Genomic DNA, 25,221 nt, shown 5'->3' with positions numbered 1-25,221 from the left:
GTGGCTGATCTGATGGCGGGGAGCACGTCCCAAAGCAAGCCCAGCCAGCCCACCTACGAGTCTCCATCTCCCATTATCGGATCGGACCTAAGCTGACCTCACTGACTGATACGATACGGTGACTGACTGACACTGGACTCTTCCCCGTGCTCTCTCTCATCATCTCTCCTTCGACTCATCAACACCAACAACACAACACACAAACTCACCTCCTAAACACCAGCTATTCCCGTGAACACAGCAGTCACGTTACGACCCGTCACGTCACGTACTTGTCTCGTCTTGTCTTTCCTCTTTTCTGTTTCCTTCTATAGATGTTTCTTTGGCCGTCCTAGTATCCCGTAATCTGCTGTCTCATCCATTTCCTCTCCACCTTGGGCTGTGCCTGGAAAGAAAGCCGCTCTTTCAACCCTTCTTCTGTTCAACTCGTACACTTTCAACCCACCGCCGACCTTGCTTTACGGTACTCGACATATCTCCTGTCCTGCTTTTGTCCGCCTCGAGAGCGACCTGCCACACGTATCGCTTTACTTCCACAGCATATCTGCGGCACCCTTGGTTATCCAGAGTCAAGCTATCTGCCTGCCGCCTTGTCGGACTTGGCCGCGATCCCTCCCCTAATAGACCGACAACTTTGTCCTTTGCAACACCACCAGACGACTTCCCCAGGCCTTTCTGATCGCTGCCGTCTACGACTTCTTCCCTCTCTTCCAAACACCTCTCGGCCCTTCCATAAACCAGGTAGAAGCTGCCTTGCGGAAACGCAGGTCTTTGGAGCAGGGAACTGCTCCAACTGCGGCGCAACACCACTTGAATGCCGAGTAAGTTCGCACGCCTCTCCCCCCCCCCCCCACCGCGCTGCTCCCTACGCGCCGCGATCCTCGTGGAAACCCCATACTCATCATCCCTTCCCCTACAGGTTCGAAGAAGGATAGGAAGAACGCGAAAGATGGTGCTGTCACCGCCGCGGTGACGAAACTCGCCGCGGGCAAGTTCGCGTAGGTCACACCCCCCTCCCTCCTTCCATCTCCCCTTACGACCCCCTGCCTGCTGCTCTCATTTAGGACCCGCGATGGTCGCCGTTGAGTCACTGTCGCCCCCCCCCAACGCCCTCTTCCTTTCTTCCCCTTCCCCTCGCTTGTCTTTGTCACCACGACACACTCTCTAACAAACATTCAAACAACAGAAATGGCAGTCCCTCAAAGAGCCCTCCCTCCGATTCATCGTCGCCTCCTGTAAATTCTCCCGATATCCGACCCATAGCCCAAGACCCGTCCCCCTACGATGGGCACCCCGCCGTCTCGCCGTCTCTGGATGCTCTTTCCACAACCTCCGTCTCGGCTGCAAGCACAACCAACGACTGGGCAAGAGGAGCAGGCCTCGCCGGTTCTCCGAGCAACTTGATCAGTCTTATGGGCGAGTCGCCCCCAACCCAGCCTTCCTCCTACGAGGATTCTGGTCGTCTCCGCCACGGATGGGCCGTCCAGCGCCAGCCCCTGACCCCCCAAACCGCCTCGCCTTCCCCTCCCAACAGCATGCCGAACCACATGAAGCGGCCCCTCAGCTTCCAGATGGACGCCCAGTTCCCCCTTGAGGCCTACCACCACCCCACCGCCGCTGCTGCATACCGCCGCAGCTCCATGCAGTCTCAACTGTCCCACGCGAGAGCCGCCCCGCAACCTCCGCTCCCCCACCAGGCCCAGCCCCATTTCTATGGTGCTCCCGACATCGACTTTGATATGGCTTCCACGCCCGGTATGAAGGCCGGCGATAAAGGCTACTACTTCGGCTTTGACACCCTCCCCGCCCCACACACCGAGTTCGTGCCCGGGTCGGCCAACGTCGTGCTGGCCGGCTACGAGGGTGGCCTAGAAGTCTACTCGGTCACCAAGCGCGGCCTGGATCGCGTCGCCGGTCTGAAAGGACTGCGAGGAGGCGTCTACGATGCCAAAGTCTTACCCTGGTCCACTCCCGTCGGCAACCCCGACAACTCCCCGCTCGTCGCTGTCGTCGTCCACGGCCCAGTGCTGCCGCAGGCCTCCCCCGAGATTGCGATTCAATCTGCCAACGAGAGCGTTGCCGATGACAGAGCCGACACGCCCGGCAGTCCTCGGACGGACGGCAGCCAGAAGGGCGGCCCCTCTGGACGGTTCACGCCCGCCATCGAGTTTTACCAAACCTCGGTCGAGCTATACTCTCTCAGGACCGGCAAACTAGGCGACGTGCTTCTTCAAGCCCCCAAAGTCCCTCTGCCGACCCCGGTCACCAGCCCCATCTTCAAGGCACCGCCTCCGACCGGCGCCTTCACCATCAAGGCCGACGCTGGAAACTTGGTTGTCGCTTCGGGCACGAGCGGGGAGTGCTGGATTTACCGCGCCATCGTGGGTTCCAATGAGAGCACCACCAGCCGCTTCGGTTGTGTTGGCAAAATCTGGACCAGCGTTCAGCAGCCTCCCAGAGGCGAGGTTGCCGAGGAAGCAGAGAGGCGCCACTCACCTGCGCCCCCGCGACCAAGCCCGCAAACCCCAATCCTGTCACTTAACGGCAAATGGGTTGCCTATTGCCCTCCTGCGGCTTCATCCCAGATTGCCCTCCGTGCTCACGTCCCGGTGCCCCTTCTGGGCAAAGCCCCTGGCATCTCCTCGGTAACCTCACCCGTGCTCCCCGCGGTCACCGGGTCCGTCGACTCGCCCATGGCCGAGAGCATGGTCAACAAGATCATGCGCGAGACAACGCAGGAGCTGATCTCTGGCGCGAAATGGGTTGGCCAGCAAGGGCTGCAGGCCTGGAACTCGTACTGGAACAAGAACACGAACCAGACGCCATCGTCGCAGTCCAGGTCGCCTCCGTTGACGTCCCAGCAGTGGGCTGGCTCGTACCCTCCACGTCACGATGCGCCTCAGTTCCCCCCGACCCACGGCACACCTGGCCAGGCGGTGACTAAGGATCCCGGCCTTGTCTCTATTCTGGACATGGACGGCTTACCAGCTTCCGCTACTCTCCATCCGCTCATCACCTTCGCGTCCCCGCTAGGCTGCAGCTTCTTGTCTTTCTCGCCGACAGGCCTGTCTCTGTTCACGGCCAGTGGCAAGGGCGATGTGCAGACAGTGTGGGATCTCATGTGTATCCAGTACACCAAGTCGTCGCCTCTTCAAGTGTCGGCCGCCACCAGTGCAGTCGGCCCGAGGGTCCGCCAGGTGGCACAGTTTTCGCGTATGACGGTAGCTCGCATCGTCGACGTTGCTTGGTCGAAACCTAACGGGGAACGAATTGCAATGGTGACCGAAAGAGGAACCGTCCACCTGCTCGACATGCCGTCCAGCGCCTTCACCTGGCCGCCACCTCGCCGCCGCAAGGCAACGGAAGAAAACGGCGCTCCCTCGTCAGACGCGCCCAGCTCAGCCGTTTCGATCGCTTCCAGTGCTTTTGGCGCAGCCTATCATGCCGCCAGACCTTTGATCACTAGGCCGCGCAGGAGCAGCGTGAATACCCAGGGCCTTGCCACCGGAGGCAACTTTGTCGACTCGGCGAGTGTCGGCGGGAGGGCTATCGCTGCCAGCATCAGCCATTCCCTGGGCAAGACAGGCGTCGCCATAAACCAGCTGCGTCATACGGGAGAAAACCGCGTGTCTTTGCCGCAGAGCTCAGCGCTGCCGGCTTCGTCGTGCGTTGTGTGGATCACTGGTAGAAAGTACCACACATTGTACGTCGTCGGCGACGGCCTCGTCCGTTCGTTCCCGTCCAAGACTCGTCGTTCGCCCGCCGCGTCCAGCAAGCAGCGCGCGCCTCGGGGACTTCGCTACAAGGACTTTAAAGTCCCCGTCCTGCCTGACGATGGCTTGTCTCCTGCAGTCCGCCAGTTTATCGACTCGGACGAACACCTGGACCTGTCCGACAGGGAGATGGACGCGGGCAAGACGCTGACCCTTGACCCGCGGGCCAGGCCGCTCCAGGTAGACCTGAGCGCGGAAGCCTCTATCCCTCAAGCTGAGATAGAGTCTAGCGCGCCATACCAGCCTTTCCATACCGACAGGCGCGTGTCGCTGTACGAATATGGAGGGCAGTCGGCGGCGGCCTTGCCGCCCTCGCTGGCCGCACTCATGGCAGACACCACACTGGAGGACCATGCGACGCCCAAACAGAAGAAGCGGCAGCAGCGCTCGCGTGCTCAGCACACCCCCATCGAGACGGACTTGTCGCAACCCTGGGCTTTTGGCCAGCCACTCAACCTCATCAAGCTCGACACGGGGCATCACTCGATCTCGGAAGATGAATTCAGCGTTTCGGATGATCATCGTGCGCTGCCGCTGTCATCGATGGAGAGGGTGATGCATCGTGGAGAGAACGGCGACGAGATCGTGGTGACGACGCGTCGTCGACGTGGGGCACGACACATGGAGGACGAGGATGGCTTTTTTGAGGATGATTGCGAAGTGCTCGACTTTGCCGATCAGAGAGTTTGAGAAGAGAAACGGTCCATGAGGCGTTTGGAGCTAGATTAGACCAGGGGTCATTTGCGTGCCATGATTTTTTTGTCTACGGATGTCCCAACGAGAGACAGGATGCGGGCTGAGGCCTGGGATCATGGGGCAGTACATGTACTTGGCCGGTCGAGCCACTCACTCCTTTATTTGGTATGCTTCTTTTTGGGTGGGGGAATCTTCCTGGCCTAGGGTATAAGTCCTTGAGCATTATCAGAGTAGATGGCCCTTTTCGCGAGATGAGCCGCACGCTCCTTCTCCAATCAAACCAGCTTAGATACCCATCTTGACGCTCTTGTGCGCGCAGCTGTGGCCCGTGGTGCCTCGTGGGCAATCGTTATTGATGTCCCGTCATAACAGTCTTCTGTGACAAAAGTAGGTAGCGGTTTCGACAACGAGAAACCATCTCATTATATGACAAAGATTCTCCTCTTCTCCTTGCTGTGTGTGTATGTGTGTGCTCTTGCTTTACGCCTTCTTCTTCGCGGCGGCCTTGGCCTTGGCGGCCTTCTTCCTGTTGCTCCGGATCATGACGGTGCCGAGAAAGGAGCCGACGACGGCGGAGCCGAGGAGAATAAGGATGACGGGGATGCGGATAGCCCAGACGCGAGGAGGAAAGAAGTTCTGGAGAGGGTGACCTTCGTCGACAAAGGGCTGTGGGAGGGGAAGGGGAGTTTTTTGTTAGTCAACCTTGCTGGACACTCGCGGGGTGAAGGGATAGGCTAGGGTAGGTAGGATAGGAGCCGAGGGGGGGGGGGGTTGCAGGATGGGTTGTTCTAACCATGAGCAGGGTCCAGATGGAGTAGTATGTGAAGATCACAGAGGCAGCCACGAGCATGGCGAAGCCGACGAGAGTTCCGCTCTGTAAGAAGCGTCTGTGTTAGCTGAATGCGGAATTCGTTCCCCTGGCCTCTCTCCCTTTTTGCGCAAAGCAAGCGCAGCAGCATGTGGGGGATGGGCGCGCGGGTGTCCCATCGGCGGCGGCTCTTCTCCAACGTACCATTGTTGATTCGGTTTGAAAACTGGTTGGTTCAGTGGTTGATAAGGAGCGTGAAGAAGAAATTGGTAAATAAGAAGGAAGAGGCGAAGGGGGGGGTGACCGTTGTGTCTGGTCTGGTCTGCTGTCGAGAAATGTCGTGGGGGGAAGGGGGAGAGAGGAGGGAGGAGGAGGAGGAGCAGGAAGGAGGTCCAAGGCCAGTTAGAGCTGCCGTGGCCGATCGGGAAAAATGTCGTCGCGATTTCAGGGGATGAATGGCGGCGGGCGGCGCGCCTTGGTAGACTGGACTGGGGACTGGGACTGGGACGGGGACCTGTCTTGCGCTAAGGGAGCTGCCACGGTTGACCGAATGAATTGGCATGGCCTTTCTGGCGTCTGGGCTGGCCAGACAGACAGACACTAAACGGACAGGTCCCCTGTTCTTGGGCAGCTCCAGCCTCATGGTCCGTGCATACACCATCCAATGGTGGGTCAATGGAACTTCCCAGCCACACTTGGATTTTTAGGTAACTTCCTGCCAGAGGATTCAGTTGCGTCAAAGTAGTAGCAACCTTTCTCCGAAACAGAGTAACAGGAAATTCCAAGAGGGAAAAAAAGAGTCTCTCCACCCACGTCTGGACGTCGCAAGCCCCTCCCCACCATCATCATCACCACCACGCGATACCGAACCTCTGATAGGTGCTCTGGGGACTGACAGACTGCGAGGCACGATGGCATCGGCAGACGTTGGCTCTCCGCGCCTCGAGCGCCGCGAACGCGATGGCGATCTGGAAGGCGACCGCGACGCCGGCGACCGTCCTCACCACCGCGACAGCGAGCGCCCCCGCAACCGAGACAGCGACAGAGACAGAGACCGCAATCGCGATCGCGATCGTGATCGCACCGACAGCTACCGGCCGGCCCGCAAAGAACAACGCCGCCCGACGCCGCCCGTCAAGACGGAGGAGGAGAAGCAGGCCATCGCAAAGGCCGAGTACGAGAAGCTGCTGTCCATGCGGTCCGGAGGCACATACATCCCGCCCGCCCGGCTGAGGGCGCTGCAGTCCCAGATCACGGACAAGAGCTCCAAGGAGTATCAGAGGCTGATGTGGGAGGCCCTGAAGAAGAGCATCAACGGTCTGATCAACAAGGTCAACTACTCCAACATCAAGCACATCGTCCCCGAGCTGTTTGGCGAGAACCTGATCAAGGGCCGCGGCCTGTTCTGTCGCTCCATCATGAAGGCACAAGCCGCCTCTCTGCCCTTCACTCCCGTCTTCGCCGCCATGGCCGCCATCGTCAACACGAAACTGCCTGCCGTCGGCGAGCTCCTTGTCAAGCGCCTCATCATATCCTTCCGCAAGGGCTTCAAGCGCAGCGACAAGGCCGTCTGCGTCTCGTCCACCACCTTCCTGGCCCATCTCATCAATCACCAGGTCGCCCACGAACGCCTTGCCGGCCAGATGCTCCTTCTCCTCCTCCACAAGCCGACCGACGACAGCGTCGAGATTGCTGTCAACTTCATGCGCGAGGTTGGCCAGCATCTGCAGGACATGCAGCCCGCTATCGCCTTGGCTGTCTGGGACCAGCTGAGGAACGTGTTGCACGAGGCCGACATCGACAAGCGCGTGCAGTACATGATCGAGGTCCTCTTCCAGGTCCGGAAGGACAGCTTCAAGGACAACCCACCCATCAAGGAGGAGCTGGACTTGGTGGAAGAGGAGGACCAAATCACACACATGGTCGACCTCGACGGAGAGATCGACGTGCAGGACAGCCTCAATATCTTCAAGTACGACCCTCAATGGGAGGAGCATGAGGAGGCATACAAGAAGCTGAAGGCGGAAATCCTGGGAGAGGGCAGCGACTACGACGACGATGACGAAGACGACGACGACGAGAGCGACGAAGAGGAGGAGAACGAGGAGGAGAAGGCGATGGAGATCAAGGACCAGTCCAACACCGATCTGGTCAACCTGCGACGCACCATCTACCTGACAGTCATGTCGTCCATCGACCCCGAGGAAGCCGTACACAAGCTCCTGCGAGTCAACCTCCCTGCCGGACAGGAACCAGAACTTCCGTCGATGATTGTCGAGATCTGCTCTCAGGAGAAGACCTTTTCCAAGTTCCACGGCCTGATTGGCGAGCGCTTCGCCAAGTTGAACCGGCTGTGGACCGGCCTCTTTGAGGAGTCGTTCGCCGACTACTACAGTAAGATCCATCGCTACGAGACGAATAGGCTTCGCAATATTGCGCGCTTCTTCGCGCACCTGCTCGCGAGCGACGCCATCGGCTGGCATGTTCTGTCCGTCATCCACCTGAACGAGGACGAGACGACCAGCAGTTCCAGAATCTTCATCAAGATCCTCTTCCAGGACATTGCCGAGGAGCTCGGCATGGCAAAGCTCCAGGCCCGGATGAAGGACGATATCCTGCAGCCGAGCTTCGAGGGCCTGTTCCCTCGCGACAACGCGCGAAACATCCGGTTCTCCATCAACTACTTCACCAGCATCGGCATGGGCGCTCTCACGGAGGCTTCCAGAGAGTACCTCCAGAACATGCCCAAGCCGGCTCTGCCCGCGCCGCCAGCTGCCGATTCCGACTCGGACTCGGTGTCCAGCTACTCCTCCTACACTGGCTCGTCGTACTCTCGCTCGCGGTCAAGATCGCGCACGCCCCGCCGTGCCATCGACCGCAAACATTCCGAGTCCAGGTCGCCTTCTCCCCGCGGGAGAGGACGCTCCTACAGCCGAGGCCGCAGCTCTACCCGATCGCGATCCTACAGCCGCTCGGTCACACCTCCTAAAAGGGGGGTCCGCCGCGACGACTCCTACTCTGCCAGCCCGCCGAGAAGGCGCGGCCGCTCAGTCAGCTATTCTAGGTCTCCCTCTCCGGCCCGAAATGGCCCGAGGGATCGCAGTCTTAGCGTGACGCCGCCGCCGCCTCGAAGGACCGCCCGGAGAAGCAGCCCGTCCATCAGCAGGTCTCCGTCCCCGCGAAGAGGGCGTTCCGCCTCCTACTCGGCCAGCCCCCCGCCCGCCCGAGGCTCGGCCCGCGGTCGCAGCCCCAGACCAGACCCTCGCCGCGCAGCCCGGCGGAACAGTTCGTCGGTGAGCAGTGCGCCGCGGAAACGCGCCCGCTACGACAGTCGCTCGCCGAGCCGTGCGTCGTCATACGACTCGCGGTCCCGCTCTCCCGTCGACCGCCGCGGGCCTAGAGACAGAAGCCGCTCGCCTGCGCCGCGGGCCCGCACCGCCCCCAGCGTCTCACCGTCGCCGCCGCCGCCGAGGGCAGGGGGTGCCCGCCGCGGCGACTCGGTGTCGAGGTCGCCGAGCCCTCCTCCCGCGAGGAAGCCGCTCAAGAGGGGCTCGCCCGACGATCGGGGCAGAGACTCGAGGAGTCCCGTCGGTGTGAAAAGGAGGAGGCACAGCGACTCTGTATCCCGTTCGCGGAGCCCGCCGCCGTCCAAGAAGGGGCGGAGGTGAAGGAAGGGCGATGGTAGGAGGAGGGAGGGAGGGAGAGAAAAGGGGGGAGCAAGTCTGGAAGTGTGTATAATGAGTTCGAACTCGGCACCAATGCCCGCCCTGTTCATGAGACAGAATGAATGGGGCCGGCCGGTGTTCAGATTGATATATGTATAGCTAGGTACTGAGAGACGCGGGACCGGAGACGGTGCAAAATTCCAAAGTGACCCGCTTGGAGCGGAGGCGACTTTCCTTTCAATCTTTTAATATAAGATCCCTATGCCCCTTCCCGTTGTTGTTTTTACGCCCTTTAGATGTGACGTCCATATGGGTCGAGGTTCTCAAATGCTTTTCCCCAATCGAGTTGAGGATTCTTATAGTTTATCAGTTTTTGCTTGAAGAAAGAAGTCTCTTTCTTTGGACCGTCTGCCCCCCCCCCCCGTTAGTCACTTAACAAATGTACACCCCCCTTGGCTTTCTAGAGCAAATTTCATTCTTGGTCGTACAGGCCAGCAGCGCCTCGTCAATCATCATCGGTCTTCCGCTCCTCCCCCGCTACAATATCTCGAAAGGGTCGTCAGCTGTACCCTTACCACGGCCATCCGCATGCGGCTCGGCGGCATCGCCCGGTATGGGCTCCTCCGCAGCGGGCTTGCTCCGTCCGCCCCCCTTCGTCCTGATGGACACGCTCCACACGGAATCCTGGGACGAGTCAAGCTCCATCTCGCGAAGCACCTGCCTCCCTTGAGTCCCGGGCACCTGCTGCCGCGGCTGTGCTGCCCGGGGGTCTTGCAACTTTCTCTTCTTGCTGCCATCGTGTGGAGTCTCCCTTCTCTCATCGTCGTCGTCATCATCGTCGTCGTCTAGACTGTAAGTTTTGTCTAGTCCGAGGCTGAGGAGTCTCGTTTTGGTATCGTTGGCGGTATGGACCGTACTTCGACCTGCATCAAGTTTCGGCGGCCGCTTTCTCTGAAGGTCATCGGGGCCGGTCGGTGATCCGATTTGTTTTGTCGTCGGGTTTGATCGGACGACCTGCCCAGCCCAGAGATATACCACTGACTCGGCGCTCAGTTCTTGCAAGTCGGCTGCCATTCATCGGAATCTTATCTTCGGAGCGTTCTTTACTCCCACGAGCATTTTTGACGAGGGTCTGCTTTTTGTTCGACTGGATGTCGTCGTGCATTTTCTGCTGCTCTTTCATGAGATACTGTGGTCCGCTGGTCGTGTCACTCCCTGGGGTTGGTTCGAACGACATGGAATAGTCTGCGATCCCGTAAAGAGCAGCCGAAAAGGGACTATTCGTGAAGGAAGCCTTGCTGCTGTGGAACGTCTGCTGAAGTTGCGAGGCTGCGGGCGGATGAACGGGATGCAACTTATTGGGCGGAGGCGTCTTGGGCTCCTTTCGCCAACGTTGAAACTCTGTCTCGGACAGTCCCCGACAGAGGATCGCATCGAGAATGTCGAATTTTGTATTCTTGATCACCTGTCCCCCCCGGTCCATATCACGCTGGCCCCGTCGATTGAGAAGGTGTATTCCCTCCGTGACGATGATAGCATCCTCGATACCAGGAAACACTTGGCATGGGTCGAATTCCACGCAGGTGGTTGGCCCGTCCTTCCGCTTCTGCGTAATCTTTGCCACGAGATCGCGTGCTCCAGGGTCATTCCTCAATAACCTCTGGTTGACCGTCATGGGTATGAACTGCTCCACCAACCAAATGGTGGTCATGCGCGAGAAATAGTGTGCCTGTATCCACGGCATCGAGGCAACCAAGCTATTCGCCGTGTGCGTCCCGTACCACTCGCCCTGCAAACACGGGAGACGATCAAGAGCTTCCGCTTCGGATACGACCGGTTCCCGACAATGCTTCAAGGCTTTGAGGTCAGGGAAGCGTCTGATGTTGGAAGCCTCCTTGTTGAAAGTCAAGTTTGAGCTTGAGGTTATACCAGCTATCGCCTCCTCGAGACGCCCTCGCCAAGCAGCCGCGTCGGACTCGGTTTGAATCCGCCAGAACCCCTCGACGAGACCCCCGTTCTTGATCAGCTGTCGGGCCAAGGACTGACCACAGCCAATGAGACCGGCGAGAGCGTAGTCACACCCAGTTAGCATTGCAAAGAGTGTGATGCTCTTTTTGTTAAAGAGCCCTATCCTTCGGATGTCCCTCATGTCGAACACTTGGCACTGCTCTTTGAATTTTTGATTTTTACCGTCTCGCAGGTCCTTGATGAGGAGGGTGCAGCCGAACATGAATGAGTCGCCGTCTTCAGACCAAACGGCATCCACGAGACCCTTCTGCTGCAGCATTACACACTCGGCCTCAGCCTCCCCGGGGGCTTGGTGCCACGGCACGAGGAAATGATCCAATGTGTCTTTGAGGAGCGCAGTGGTTGCCTCGTATTGGCGGTGCCTCTTGACTCCGTTCTTCGTCTCCGGTCGCTCTTCGCCATCGAACACAAATATTAGCTGGATGCCCAGACGCAGGAGCGGTAGGCTGCGCTGAAGGATGGCTTTCTCCCGAGGGTGGGAACCGGGGCAGCCTGTGCATGTATTAGGTGGACGTTTTCCTTCCGTGATTTTCACCGCACCAGATTATTCCGTCTCAATCACAGTGGAACTGTGATTGAGACGGAATATCAGGCAGCTGCCCCGGGGGCAAAACAGGGGGAAGGGTTGGGTTACGGAACTCTTTTGGATTTCAGCCTCCTTGGCATCGGTAACATTCTTGAACCTCCAATGGGCCTCGTCAACGGCTATACGCAGGGGCCGGCCTTGCTCTTTGAGGTGGTCCGCGGCCCATTGGGCCAGCGACCTCTCCTTGCCCACCTCATTGACGACGTTCCAGAACCTGGGAGAGAGGTCAGCATGGAGGGTCACTGGAAGCCCGAATGCCTTGAAATTTGCCAGGTGGGACAGACTGCCTGATGCCCATTATTTTCAAATGGAGTGCGACGGGCAGCAGTTACAGAGCATCCAGACGAAGAGGAAGAACCGTGATTGCGCCCACAGGAGGTGCGTGTAAGTCGCAGGCACGTGTAAGTCGACAGAAAAAACAATAGGTTTACAGGCACAATTGCAAAGAGGCCGGGCTTGTCTTTGAGTCCGCCCTTGGAGTAAAGACGAGCATGGATGAGGTGTCAGTCGGAAAGACAACAGTACTGATCAGAGAAGAAGCGTTACGGAAGGGGATGAATGGAAAGGGCGGGAAGAGGAGGGAAGGGGAGGGAGAGGAGGGAAAGAAGGAAGGAAGGAAGCAGGGACGTGCCCACCGTCGCGGGGTAGTTGCATCCCGGCCGGCGCACAGGCTGTGCAGGCCGTCGACCGAACTTCGGAACATCAACCCCAGCCGGGTACCTTGTCTGTGAGCAATGATGTCTAAAAGGCTGGTTCGTACTAATGTGCAAAATGTTAGTGGGAAGAGGCTTAGTGAAGCATATTGTGCATGCAAAAAACGAAGTAGAAAAGAACAAGAAAAAAGGCGTTGTCTGTTGATACAAGGCTATGTTTTATAGTACTGGCTTGATCCTGTGATCGTTCAGCCCTCGAGGCATAATAAGCCTCCCAGAAGCCATTCAATCACTAGCAATTGTCCTCCTGAACGCCATGCGAACTGTGTGCCCTCTCCTGGTAGTAAATATCGTATCCCGTGTCTAGGCCCGCCGTCTTCAAGCCTTGATCCCTCTAGCATTGATCTCGCCCTTCTCTCCAATATTTAAGCGTACGCGACAGTCGGGACAATACCACTTAGTCGTACGCGCCGGGACTTGTGTCAAGCCGACGCACTCTAGATGGAACCACTCCTTATCGCAGTACTTTTTGTTTGGTTTAGACGTGTCAGCATACGAGCAAACAAACGAAACGAACCCCAGGCGCTCAAGCTGGACAAAGAGTACTTACTTCATTGTCGCACGCAATCATCTCGGCAAAGCTGACCCTGTTGCAGTCACAGTACCGCGGCTCATTGGGGTCGATTGGGTTGCCCTCGTCGTCCTCCTCCAGCTCGATCTCGACCGGCTGGCCCTTTTCCTTCTTCTGGGCGCGCTTCTTCTTGGGCGGCGCCTTACGCTTGCCTACAGCACTGCTGCCCCCGGAGTTCGTCTTGCTGACAATACCGGGCACGGGCTTTCTAGTCCTCTTGCTCGGCTGTCTCTGCTCTGGCGCTGGCGTGTTCCTCGCGGTACTAGCGCGACGTGGTCGTTCAGTGACCAGCGAGGGCTGCGGCTCTTGACTCGTAGCTTTTCCTCTGGAGCTGGGACGTCGCTGGCCATCCGGCACCGGTGTTGTGCCTGGCGTCGCCGCACGAGAGCTTGACTGCTTGATGGAAGGGGCCGCGGAAGACGATCGCGTTTGCGGTCCCTGCGACTGTGGCGTCGGAGCCGGGGTTTCCGCATGCTGTTGAGTCTTCTTTGCCATGTCGGCCCTGGTCTCTCTCCTGGACACAGGCTCGCGTACCGGGGGAAGAATCGGCGTGGTTGACTTCTTGGGCGACAGTACCGGTGCGTGCACGACCAGGTCCGCTGTCAATTTCGTTCCGATGTTGGCCGGTCCCGCGCCCGTAACGGAAGCAGGCGGTCCGGCTGGACTCGTTGGAGACGACACCGGCGCGGTTGTATTTGCCGGCTTCGCAGCCACCATCACTGCAGGATCCTGTCCGGCGATCGAGGCTGGTGCGGGTGTTGTCATCTTAGGCGTAACCGCGGTGCCGCCCGGAGTAAGGACAGGAGGCGGTATGGGAGTCTCGGTCAAGGGCTGCGAGCCGAGGTTGGCTCTTAGGTGAGGCAGCGGGACCGGAGTCTCCGTTTTGGTGCGCTTTGCAGTGGGTCGAGCCGACGGTGTCTCGACTGGCTCGGGCTTCTCGGCCTCAGCCTCCGGAACTGAGTCTCTCTTGCGTTTGCTGCCGTTCGCCTTGGGCTTAGCTTTGTGACTCGGCTTATTTGCGGGTTTCGGCTGGTCCGCACCGTTGTTTGATACCGACGCCGACGACGGCGCTTCATGGGACATCAGAAGCCTCGCAGCTTCCCTAAACTGCCGGGCTGATTCTTCTGCCTCTTCGGCGGCTTGCTTGGCCAACGACTCCCGCTTGAGCTTCTTGGCCTCGTTCAGCTTCATACCCCTGTTGCTTAGCTGGATATCGTCCGATGCGAGAGCGGCGGCGCTGATGGCGCCTTCGGGGATCTGTCTATTGCCGGTCTCGGCGTCAGGGGCTAGCGCCGGGGGCACTTGATCAAACACTCTACCCTCGTCCTCGGCCTTCTTTTTGGCCTCCTTGTAGGCGTCTATTCCACGGCCGAGCGTCTTCAATTCTCGCAAAATCATCGTGTCACTGGGGTTCCAAGTTGCGTTCTTCTTCATGCGTTTCCTCAACCTCGCCAGCTCCCACGGCGTCAGCTGGAGCCAGGGAGCATCGGGGCTTCCTATGACGGCGTTCTCTGGCGGAGGCTGCAGTACAACAGCAGGAACGGCCGCCGCGGGAGGATTCGCGGTCGATTTGGGGGCGCGCACTGATGATGCAGCCTTCGGAGTCTTGGGCGGTCGAGCTTTGGGCGTCTTGACGACTTTGATTCGGGGGGCCGGCGTCGACCGGGCCGGTGTGCGTCCAAGCGACTCGTCGTCTTCCTCTTCCGAGCTCTCGTCGCTGTCGTCCGAGTACGCCAAGAACTGGTCGTAGGGCGGCAGCACTTCGCCAGGGACGGTGATCCTGGGTATGCGTGGTCGGCGCATCCTTTCTCCGTCCCCGTTGCGCATCACCCTCGGCGCCCTGACAATCTGGGGAGACTTGGAAGTGGCCACGGGGCTCTTCTGTTCCTCGGCCGGATAATTCTCCAGCATCTCCTTCAGTTTCGCCAGTATCGTCTTTGCGCGATTGTAGTGGCGGTTCACGTTCTCCGACATGCGGACCGCCTCGGCGTGGGCGTAGACCCTCGAGCTGACGGCATGACTGAGACCATCCGAGATGTCGGCGCGTAACTGTACAGCGGACGGGCGCTCTTCGGCGGGGATGGAGGGGAGCTTGCCCCAGGTGGAGGTAAGGTTGTGCACGTTGAGGGATGCTTCTCCGTACGTCTGGTCGAGTTTGCCGATCAGGGTCAGTGATCGCATCATATCGGAGGGCAGGTATTCGGTGAAATCAAGAAAGTCGGTGACGGTTGCCTGGGCATCTGGGTCGGCGCGCATCTCGAGCGATTCGACAGAGTTGCTGATGGCGCCGAGCGACTGATGGATGTCGTGTTCGACCGACGACGTCTTGTTTTTGGGCGACACCTCGACGTCCATGGCGTCTGCGAGGTCGTCGGTGGCGGCCATGTTGGTTGGTGGAAAAGAAGAAAGAAAAGTTGGTTCGGGGCCCCGGGAAGCGGCGTCGAGTTTGCTATGGATGCATCTGGTGTATTGAGGTCGCGGTTGGGTGCTGGGTGTGCTGCGAGATAAGGTTGCGCATTCTTTGGGATGAAGTCGAATGTCGCGCTTGCGTGGGGAGTCGCGACCTGACGTGGTGTTTGGTTTAGCTCCAGGAGCTCCCTGGCGCTAGTGGCAGCCGCGAAGTGGCGGGGCCCCTGACATCCACTGACAGGCCAGATGCGTGCGGTGGTCTGTGCAATGCTTGATCGTAATATCTATGTTCCGGTCCCGGCCTTCCTTTCTGGGATCACCGTCCCATTCCGCAACCTGGGTAATATCGCGGGATTCTCCGATTGCCACTAAGCTGTCAATCAGCACTTTCTCACTGCAGTATACCAAAAGGGCATGTGTACCTCAACTGCCTCGTCTTGCAACCTAGAAGATGAGACTGACTAGTTGAGGCTGAATATTCCGTATAAAAAAAACTATAAAAAAACTAAGTCCCCGATGTCGAATATTGTTTCTCTTTCTATTTACAAGTTCCGATACCTCAACGCCTAACGCCATACGAATTTCCACAGAAATACCAAGCCGCCCGACGTTGCCTTACCTCTCGATTCATTACCATTACTCATCCAAGCCCACAGTCCCCTTGGTTATATTTTTATGCCTTATTTGCAGTCCTACGATCGCTTGCATCCAGCAGCTCACTCCTTGGAAGTGACTTTGTCAAAGGCTACACGCACGTCACCAGCCCACGCCCTCTTCACGCCTGATGATGGCGCCCCAGATCTTCTCCTCTTCCTCAACGTGATACCCTGAGCTGGGGCCTGCGATCGTCAACGACCCGTACAGGGTCATCTTCTTGCATTTCCTGTCGTCGTCGTTGTTCATCAGTCAGCAAAAACGGCATAACGGTGCGAAGCGCAACCTCCCACCACCCACAAACTCACAAAAACCCTTGAATAAGCGTGTTGCCATAAATTTCAAGCTCCTCTACCTCGCACGTCCCCGCGATGCTCAGCTTGCCGAAGCCCTTGATCTTTTCACTGTTGACCGAAAAGGACGTGATATGTCAGCGGCGTTCCTCGAACGGTCAGACCAAAATCGCATCCAAGACTTACCCGACAGCCATGTGCCCAACAACTTGAATATTCCCATACGCCTTCATCTTCCCACTTGGCGGCACATCCCATCAGCTTTTCTTAATCATCATCGTTTCGCACCGCAGCCGACGAAGACTAACGCGGAAATGAGAAGAGAAGAGGCACCCACTCGCACACCAGGTTGCCGTTGACCTCGATGGCCCCGTACGCCTCGACCCTGTCCCTCACATCGAAATCGCCATTGAACGTCGCGTTCCCGCCGGCCGCCACGGAACCCGCGATTCGGAGGGGACCCTGCAGCGTCACCTCACCTTCACTTCGTATTGACTTGCATTTCTTCACCTCCGCCGGCACCGCCGTCGTCGTGGCCGTTGCTGTTGTTGTTTTTGTTGCTGCCGTGCCGGTGGGTTCATCGTATTCCGTCGGGGGACTGGGACCCGTCGCGGCGGTCGTCGACGAAGAGGTGTAGCAACTACTCGCCGTCCCAGTTGGGGATGCGTCGTACCGCCGATCATAGGGTTCGCAGCGGGCGGGAACCTCCTTGCCCTTTCTCGATGGCTGCTTTGATTTGGCGGGCATGGTTGGGCAATGGGATCGGTCGCAGTCCCCACAAACAGACGCTCTGCAGAACAGACCGGGCTCGGCCATAAGTCTCATGCAGGAAATTCCCGACGGCCAGAGAGATATATGGGTAGTCTTCGGAGCTAAATATATGGACTAACATGAGCCTCTCTCCGTCGGCACACCACGCACCCACCGAAGCTGCTCAACCGACAAACACTCCGCCAAAGAACAAAACGTCTCAGCCGCTCCGTCTTTCCAAACCGAGAGCTCGTACACACGACATCATCAACGTGCAAGGCCCGATACGAGCTGTCCGTATGCCCCCCTCCTCCCCAGAAAAACCCCTGCATTCGACTCGGGGATACGCTGATCTATCAATCTATTCACTGATCGTCAAATCACCCCCCCGGCAGACGCGGCCGCCTCCCAAAATGTGGCGACCAGTCCCAGCCCCGGCCGCAATGTGTCCGACTGCCCAACTAGCCGCCCCTCGTCGAGGTACACACCCGTTAGGCGCGGCACCGCGGCAGATGCCGGGCTGGTGGTGTGGTGGTGGTGGTTGCAGTCGCGGTGGGCAGGAGGATAAGGATAAGGTAGGGAGGGACCAGGGGGGGGGGGCAAGACAGATAGATCATGCTCATGTCTCAGTTCGAACAGTTCCCTCCACCCGAAAAAGAAGAAGAAAAAAGAAACAGCCTTGCAAACACCTTGTGGAATGACGAGAACCAAGGACAATAACCTGGAGGATCAATTTTTCGGCATCACGTATGTTCATTAGCCCTGCGCAGATCGTCCCGATCGGGAAGGGTTGGATGGTGTTGTGGGAGGCCGCCCCCATCCCCCCCCCCTCCCCGGTCCCCTTAACCACCAGTCCATCATCACTCTTCAACCCCCCGTCTGCCCAGATGAACATCTTCAGGTGAGCATCCCCTCTTGGCTTCAGCTTGACAGGTGCCTAATATGATGTAGTGTGTGCATAGTATGTCATCCCTGATGTCCGAACAAAGGTGCAAGGCTCGAGCGAGCCCCCCTCACCTCTCACCCCCCGTCCCGTCCGCCTCACCCAAAGATCACATCATGGGACTAACATTCACTACCCACGCGAAATGTCAGCCACGCAATTTGGAAAGGCGTTTTCAGGAGAGAAAATATGGCAAAAACTAAAATAAACAAAACCCTTTGCTTGGTTGACCACCGAACCCCCACCCTTTATCAGCCCTACCAGCCAATGTCGGCTAACCTGACCAACCGGTCACCAGATGCCAAAGCCACCACCTCCCTCTTAAAAAGAACTCGAACACTTGGGGGGGGGAACAGGACAATCTTGACGCTAGCGTCATGCACGTTCTGCGTTTTATTGCCTAGGCGAGGCTGACTTGGGAGGGTGCAGGCTCGTCGATCCGGGTTGAATTGATCGAAATGTGACGTGATGGTTCATAAGATAGTAAGCAAGGTCGGACAAAGGTCGATCGTACGTACTCCTGGCAAACTCCATTTGGTGGTGGACTGGCTTCGTATATACACGGGTTTTCGAAGCACGAACCGATGGCTCCCAACAGCGATAGAACAATAAACACACTACTCAAACATAGAAAACAGACGAAAAGAGAAAAAAGGACGAGAAAAGAAAAGAAAATATATGGTATACATCAGCTTGCTGGCTGACTGGGCGAAGCAGGCTGCAACAACCTTGGTTGTCCACCTTCGCCCTCTCTCGATCCAAGCAAAGAGCCTCGCCTATAATCCAAGGATTCGAGAACTCCCCAATAGTACCGCCCGTGGCCCACGGAATGACCCGCAAACTCCCCTCCCCGTATTGTAAGCAATCTGCAACCCCCCTCGCTCAGGTGGCAGTTTTCCCGGTTACGATGCAATGCAAGGCAAGCGCCTCTCTCACGCATCTCCGCCGCCGACGAAACCAAGGCCGACGCCCGTCAAGAAGGCGGCGCCAACCCAGGCGCCGGCATACAAAGACGCGCCGTATGACTCGACGCCATTGATGGTCATGAATGTCTGCAGGTACGTGTTGACCCCCGTGACGAGCATGGCCACAGCCGTCCGCAGGATGACGACCTTTTCCCGTGTCGTGTATCCCCAGATGTTCCACGCCAGAGTCTCTCCCAGAGTGGCTGTGGCCGGGTCGAACTCGGCCAGCTTCTCATCCTCGTCAGTTTCGCCAGTTGCGACAAACGGCGTGAAGATGAAGGATCTCGCGGCGATGCCGAACGCAATCGTCACAGGAAGCGTGGCCAGAAAGTTGGTGGTGTAGGCAGGCGCGAGGCTGGGCAGTCCTTCGAAGTAGAGCACGAGCGTCGTGGGCAGGTACGTCTTGTAGGCGGTGAACAAGGTGAGGCTGTAGATGGCCGCCGCCAGGATAGTAGTGTAGATCTGGATCGGGATGTCGGTGATAATCTCGCGGTTGGCGACGTTCTTAGCGCCGGCGTGCGCGCCCGACAAGGGTCTCAGAAGTTGGAAAGGCACAAAAGTAGACAGCATCTCAATGCCCAAGGCCGAGACGGCCGTCGCGGGGCTGATGTTGTAGAAAGTGGCAATGAGATAGACCTAGATGCAGGCTTCGTGTCAGTAGAGCCGATGTTGTGCGGCACCAGAGACGCCGTTTTTATCATGATGCACGGCCAGGGCAGAACGTACCGGAGGGCCATGCGCGAGCAAATTGAGCGCAGCGAGGTCGTAGCTATCAAAGTTGCCGAACCAGCCCAGTGCGAGCTCGAATCTGTCCGACGCCGAACTTGTCAGCAAACCCATGCGCTGGGGGGGAATCTTTGGATAACAACTCACATGCGCCATCCAGCCAAGGTCGCGACGTCGCTCCAAGTATCCAAGCTCTTGGAGATGCCTGCCAGCTCTCCGCGGCTCCACTCGCTCAAGAAGCTGTAGCACAAGCTTGAGATGCTGAAGCTCAGTACCGTCACGAGAGGGAACTGCAAGACGGTCGGCAGATGCGAGCGCTGCCGCCGCGAGTGCTGGTGGTCGCGATCCCTCTCGCTGATATGCGCGGCTTCCGACTCCTTTGCCTCTGCGTTCGCCGCCGCCACCTCAGCCGCGTCATTGACGACGCCCAGCGCCTCGACCGTGCCGTCCGGCGCCGTCTCGAGGGATTCAAGATGGCTCGCGATGGGCTCAATAGCGCGCGTCGTGGTCTCGTCGATGTGGGGCTCCTCGACGGCCCGCGCGGCCTCGCCTCTGCGTCGAAGAGTTGGCATCTTGGGGGTCCGCTTGCGTGTGTGTGAGAGATGAATTGGAGAAGCAATTTGTCTGTTGTTGATTGACGAGAGGGGGAGGAAAAAAAGAAGCGGGTGGGTGCAGCCGCCGAGTAAGTACGGATACCGATGCGCCGACCTGAAGAGGGGAATAGATTCAGGGTGGAAAGAAACACGAGCCGCGGGTGCCGTTTGCGATGTGCGACACGATGAGATCAGCCAGGTAGGTCAAGAGACGGGCAAGAAGAAGAGAGAAGTGAAGAAGTGTGAGACCTTTGCGTTTCCCACCTGCAGGTGCTTCTGTGGCCTACCTACTCCGTATGATGTTGCCGAGTGGAGAAAGAGGGAAGAGCTCTGCCGGGGCGGGTAAGGGTGACGTCGCTGGGGAAACAGCAGCTAAGAGCCTATTACAGCACTTCCATGGAGCCAGAGCTGCTGAGATAAGCTCGTCGGTTCCGTGAGCACCAAACGGTCGTCCTCCCCCCCCTTCTCCCCCCCCACACCGCCGACCACCGAACGACCACCGTGCTTCAGCGCATCCCGTCCACTGAACTTCTGAAGGGGGGCCGCAAACAAAACTCCACTGCGAGCGGATGCACGGCAAGGGTCGAGTTTTCCCTGCTCCGTTTATTCGATCCGTATTTTTTTTGCAGACTTTTCTTCTTCTTATTTTACAATATTGTTTTCCCTCGACTCCATGGCAAATTTCTCCATCGTCCTATTCCGCTTCGGAGGCATATAAAAAACCCAGAGGCCCCTCCTCCTTCATCTGAGACTCGAGTGCTTCGCTTGACTCGTCATCGACTCATGTCAAGCCCCTGCGAACTGCTCTCGCTCCAACAAAATCCTCTCTCTTTTGCCTGGTGTCTGTCTGTCTGTGTGATCTTCAAAACTTGATGAGCTCACATGCAAATCTTCACCTTCGGGAGCAAAGCTCCGGGTGTGCCTGGTTAAGGTTGCTGCTGGCTTGGCTGGCTTCAACCAGACCAACCAGCTTGTCTCGTTACTATCAGCCATCAACCGTTGTTGGTAAACAAGAGCTACACGTCTCAGGTATACATACACGAATCATCGCCAATGGCCATTCATCATCCAGGGAACGCACCCATACAGGTCACACAGTCGGCACATGTCAATTTTTTGATCTTTCTTCTTCTTAAATTCGTTATATGCTGGCCTCAAACCAAACAAAAGAGCGTCGCGGCCCTCTTCTCGAGGCATCGCACTCATTTGTCTCGCTGGATCCATCAGTGTCATAGGTTTGGGCGTTCGCTCGACGCCCTCTCCGTCTCTCACTTTAACCTCGTGGAGTTGCAATCTCGATCCATCCCATCGACCTGCGTTGTCTGGCCAGGCTTATGATGCAACATCGGGCCCTCCACTCCTTGGTGCTGAGAGATCGGCGGCGGAGACGGAACCACCTCATTTACAGGGTTTAGTATATGGTGGTACAAAAGAAACACAGCCCTCCCCTTCTCTTCCCTCCACCGTCATGTACTCATATCCTCAGATATCGTCGGCATCAACTGTCGCATCGAAGCATTCTACTCTTCCATCCGTCCGAAGACGCCGTCGTCGTCTTCGTCGCTCCGAGATCGCGATCGACGGTCAAAGTCGTCGTCGTCCATCACGCTGTCGCTGTCTTCCATCTTGACATCGGCGTTGCGGAGCTCGCCACGTGTGAAGCTCTCTGGCTGTCTGCTGGGGAAGCTGTTGAGGAAACCGGCGCTGAAGCCGGCGCTGAACCCTGCTGCGCTCGAGAAAGATGCCGCCTGGTCGAGATACTGCGCAGGTAGCGGAGGCACGGGAGGGGCGTCGGCTGGGAGTTGTACGGTCCGGCCGCTGTTGCTATTGAAGCTGCAGCTGAGAAGCTCGACTGCCGCCGCCAGATCACGATCTTCTTGCCCGGTGGCATTCCTCCCGGACGACGGTGGCCGTTGGTCTTGGCTCGTCTGACGAAAGTGTGATGAGAATCCAGATCTGTGAGGCATGCTGCCTGTCACAAGAGGATTGGTGGACACCGCCGATTGATATGAACGACCGAATCCGCTTCCAGACCCGAACCGCTTCGAGAACGCACGATCCGACGACGCGAAACCTTCCAATTGGGGCGGCGGGGTGGTGTCGGCAGAGCTGTGTCTCTCGTCCGAGTATCCAGAGGCGGCAGGAGAGGCCGACTCTTCTTGGTCACTGGGGAAGTCCTTGGCAGAATCCGGGGGCGTGGTCACGTCCGCATCCTCCTTGCCATGGTTCATTGTCAACAGGACCGAGGCAGCTTCCAAGAGCTGGACTTGTTGGTGCTTGGAGATAAGCAGCTTGGACGTCAATGACCACTCGGGAGTGTGTTCCCACCTGACCAGAAATGAGTCAACAAACTGCCCGGCTACACATCGATCACGGGGAATCCGGTCATCGGGCCTCGACAGCCTACGCCAGGGATATATTGAATGGGAGTTGCGGGGGGGATGGGAAGGGGGACGAACAAATGCTTGGTCAGGCAACTGCTGTGCTTGTAACCCTTTCCGCACGTCTCGCACTTGAGCTCAACGCGGTTGAACTTCCGGCTGCCCTCCTTGATGAGGGGCTGTCCGTCGCTAGCGCGACGGATGCGAGCCTTCTGAGCATTGTTCTCGCCTTCGTCCGCCGACCCGTTGTTCGGATCGTCTTCAATGGCGCTCTCGTGGATGTCCGTCTTCCCGTCCAAATGGAACTTCTGCGTCGGCAGACTCGCCGGAGGGGAAGGCAGGCTTCCAACGATTGCAGCGCGGGCGGCAGCGCTCTTTGACGCCGTGTTACGGCGAGAGCTGACGGCTATAGGCGTGACATTGTCGCCGCCGATTTCCTTGATTGCGGCGGCCATGGCGGCTGCGTTCGCGGCCGTGTTGGTCATGGACTTGCGGCGTGTGACGCGGTGGTTGGCATTGAGAGCGCCGCCGAGAATGGAGTGGGAGTTGGTCCGCGAGTGGGATTGTCGTGTGGTAAGTCCGGAAGAGGGGGCAGTCGAGAGGGAGGGACGGTGTTGGGTCAATGGCCTTGTGGTCTGCTGCATTTCCTGGACGAGGACGGAGAAATGGTCAGCGTGACTGAAGATGAGTGACGGGAGCGAGAGCTAGGCAAGGTAGGGCAATGGGTTTTTGGGCGTCCCGATTCCGGGCGTACCTTTGAAGAGGCCATTGCCAACTACCGATGCTGATCAGGTTCGACAACGAGAGCCGAACACTTTATTCTTCGCAAGACGATTGTGAGAGTGTAACTGTTCGTAGACGTGGCAGTTGTTGTGTGTTTTGGTTTGGGTTGGCGGTGGCAGACAGGTAGACAGGTGATGAGTGAGTCGCAAAGGCAAGCCTCCGGGCGAGAAATAATATTATTTTGGGGAGGAGCAGCAATTCGGCAGGGGTGTGTCTGTGGGCGGGTGTACGTAGTAGCTCCGAGCTGGGCCAGCCGACAGCATATGGTGGGTGGTGGTAGTGGTGGTGGTATTGAACGGCCAAGGTTGGTAGGTGCCGGGGGGTGTTCAGCAGACGGACGATCAACAGGGCGGTTGAGGTCCAGGCTGGCTTCTTCAACTTTTATTTCCTCCCCTAGGGTCGTTCCTCTTCTCGCTGTTGCCTTAAATCGAGAGTGCAGTCGAGTGAGAAGTGAAGAGTTGTGGGCTCGAGACAGAGGACGTTTGGAAGGGGGCCCCCAAAAAGTCCAACAATGGGCGAAGCAGACCAGACGGACGGCCTTATTACCAACAAGCAGCCAGAATGGGAGAGAAGAGCGCTGGTCGGGGACGAGGATTGGCATCTATTGGGCCAGGAGAAGAGGAGGGGCAAGAGGAGGCCGTACCGCAGCAGGACCAGACTCTACCACACACACACATTCCCGTCCTCTCTCCTCTCCCCTCTAACCTTCACTCACCTCAGAAGGGGCGGCGGCGCTGGGTGTGAGAGCGACAGAGCGAAAGAGGAGAGAGAGGGAGGGAGGGGGTGGGCTGGGGAGAGGGAGGCGTGGGCCTTGGAGTTACAAGTGAGATGTGCGCGCGCGCGCCTGGGTACTCCCGTACATGGCGAAGGGGCTCTCCTTCTCTCTCCTCTCTCTCTTCCCTGCTGCTGCACTCTGGCTTGACCTTCCCCTCTCTGTGTCCCACAGTGTGCGAAAGATAAAACGGGACCAAGGTACGCCACAATGTACCTCTCAGGTGGTGAAGTGATGGAAGTGGACATGGCCGTGGATACAGCGGAAGCAGTGGACGAGCGCCAGGAACGAGGAGCAAGGAGCATGGCCCGTGGCCTTCGTCCTTGGCTATGGGCGAGCGATGGTCGGCCTCCCGAGCGATGGACGTGTCCGTAAGGCGCCGGTGCGGCGGGGAAAAGGTCACTGGGGGAGGGGTGAATGGATCCCGTGGATGAATCCCAGCATCCCATTCACCCTCTTCATCCTCCGAGCCTGAGCCCAGACCCATTAGTGTCCAGGGCCGATAGCCTGGGTTGCTTGCACGTCGTAAATAGCAATTTTATGCTCGGCACTTTTCCCTCCCCTCCATGATCGAGTTCTCGTGGACGATGACTGTATGTATGTATGTATGTATATGTTGTGTCTGTGTCTGTTGAGCTCTCTTGCTCCGCTGGTTGTTTCGGGAGCTTCTGGCATTTGCATCCAAGCCTCAAAGCCCAAATGGCCAGTCAGTTTGTTGTTAATCAGTTCGCGATGTACGTATAACAGGCACAGAGAAGAGTTGCACGACATAGGAGCATCTCTGTGAGTAGGGTTATGCAGGCGACGAAGCCTACACTAGAAAATGTCCAAAGGAACGTCGCCTTTGTTGGTACGACGCCTCGCCCGTTCCCCAACACAAGTGGACTCCTGCCTTGGTCTCTCGCCGGACGAGGGGTGGCTTCATTTGGCCTGGTTGCCTCTCCTCTGGTTTCCTTGGTCGACAGGAGAATGAATTGTCAGGATCTCGCCAGCCTTGTGACCGCCTCTTCTTTATATCCTCACCCCATTCCCCTTCTCCGTGATCTCTGGAGGTGTTTTTGCGAGGTAACAAGGTGGTGGAATGGTTGAGACAATAGTCTCCAATGGGTGCT

The 25,221-nt window shown here is 57.9% G+C and overlaps 8 protein-coding genes across 8 annotated transcripts; 3 read left to right on the top strand and 5 right to left on the bottom strand.

Moving 5' to 3' along the window:
* Window positions 1-814: 814 nt before the first annotated feature.
* CH63R_02902 (uncharacterized protein) lies at window positions 815-4,463 on the top strand (the record flags this gene model as incomplete). Its single annotated transcript, XM_018297877.1, has 3 exons — window positions 815-821; window positions 920-998; window positions 1,187-4,463. 3 exons carry the CDS (start codon window positions 815-817, stop codon window positions 4,461-4,463), a joined length of 3,363 nt encoding a protein of 1,120 aa, XP_018162693.1.
* A 486-nt stretch (window positions 4,464-4,949) lies between these two features.
* CH63R_02901 (Dolichol phosphate-mannose biosynthesis regulatory protein) lies at window positions 4,950-5,484 on the bottom strand (the record flags this gene model as incomplete). The annotated part of the gene is made up of 3 exons (XM_018297876.1): window positions 4,950-5,135; window positions 5,263-5,343; window positions 5,482-5,484. 3 exons carry the CDS (start codon window positions 5,482-5,484, stop codon window positions 4,950-4,952), a joined length of 270 nt encoding a protein of 89 aa, XP_018162692.1.
* A 704-nt stretch (window positions 5,485-6,188) lies between these two features.
* Window positions 6,189-8,945, top strand: CH63R_02900 (MIF4G domain-containing protein; the record flags this gene model as incomplete). Its single annotated transcript, XM_018297875.1, has 1 exon — window positions 6,189-8,945. One exon carries the CDS (start codon window positions 6,189-6,191, stop codon window positions 8,943-8,945), a length of 2,757 nt encoding a protein of 918 aa, XP_018162691.1.
* Window positions 8,946-9,479: 534 nt separating this feature from the next.
* Window positions 9,480-15,225, bottom strand: CH63R_02899 (PHD-finger domain-containing protein; the record flags this gene model as incomplete). Its single annotated transcript, XM_018297874.1, has 5 exons — window positions 9,480-10,009; window positions 10,050-11,462; window positions 11,610-11,770; window positions 12,706-12,734; window positions 12,820-15,225. The coding sequence occupies 5 exons, from the start codon at window positions 15,223-15,225 to the stop codon at window positions 9,480-9,482; spliced, it is 4,539 nt and encodes a 1,512-aa protein (XP_018162690.1).
* A 780-nt stretch (window positions 15,226-16,005) lies between these two features.
* On the bottom strand, window positions 16,006-16,943 carry CH63R_02898 (uncharacterized protein; the record flags this gene model as incomplete). The annotated part of the gene is made up of 4 exons (XM_018297873.1): window positions 16,006-16,132; window positions 16,212-16,307; window positions 16,383-16,404; window positions 16,505-16,943. 4 exons carry the CDS (start codon window positions 16,941-16,943, stop codon window positions 16,006-16,008), a joined length of 684 nt encoding a protein of 227 aa, XP_018162689.1.
* Window positions 16,944-18,821: 1,878 nt separating this feature from the next.
* CH63R_02897 (uncharacterized protein) lies at window positions 18,822-20,152 on the bottom strand (the record flags this gene model as incomplete). The annotated part of the gene is made up of 3 exons (XM_018297872.1): window positions 18,822-19,490; window positions 19,581-19,662; window positions 19,728-20,152. The coding sequence occupies 3 exons, from the start codon at window positions 20,150-20,152 to the stop codon at window positions 18,822-18,824; spliced, it is 1,176 nt and encodes a 391-aa protein (XP_018162688.1).
* A 1,541-nt stretch (window positions 20,153-21,693) lies between these two features.
* Window positions 21,694-23,323, bottom strand: CH63R_02896 (Tat pathway signal sequence; the record flags this gene model as incomplete). The annotated part of the gene is made up of 3 exons (XM_018297871.1): window positions 21,694-22,501; window positions 22,633-23,201; window positions 23,309-23,323. 3 exons carry the CDS (start codon window positions 23,321-23,323, stop codon window positions 21,694-21,696), a joined length of 1,392 nt encoding a protein of 463 aa, XP_018162687.1.
* A 525-nt stretch (window positions 23,324-23,848) lies between these two features.
* Window positions 23,849-24,484, top strand: CH63R_02895 (uncharacterized protein; the record flags this gene model as incomplete). The annotated part of the gene is made up of 2 exons (XM_018297870.1): window positions 23,849-24,075; window positions 24,310-24,484. 2 exons carry the CDS (start codon window positions 23,849-23,851, stop codon window positions 24,482-24,484), a joined length of 402 nt encoding a protein of 133 aa, XP_018162686.1.
* Between the last annotated feature and the right edge of the window lie 737 nt (window positions 24,485-25,221).

Source organism: Colletotrichum higginsianum, chromosome 2 (genome assembly GCF_001672515.1).
Source record: "Colletotrichum higginsianum IMI 349063 chromosome 2, whole genome shotgun sequence".
Taxonomy (NCBI): domain Eukaryota; kingdom Fungi; phylum Ascomycota; class Sordariomycetes; order Glomerellales; family Glomerellaceae; genus Colletotrichum; species Colletotrichum higginsianum.
Note: the sequence above shows the minus strand (reverse complement) of the source record. Positions and strands in the feature narration are given on the sequence as shown.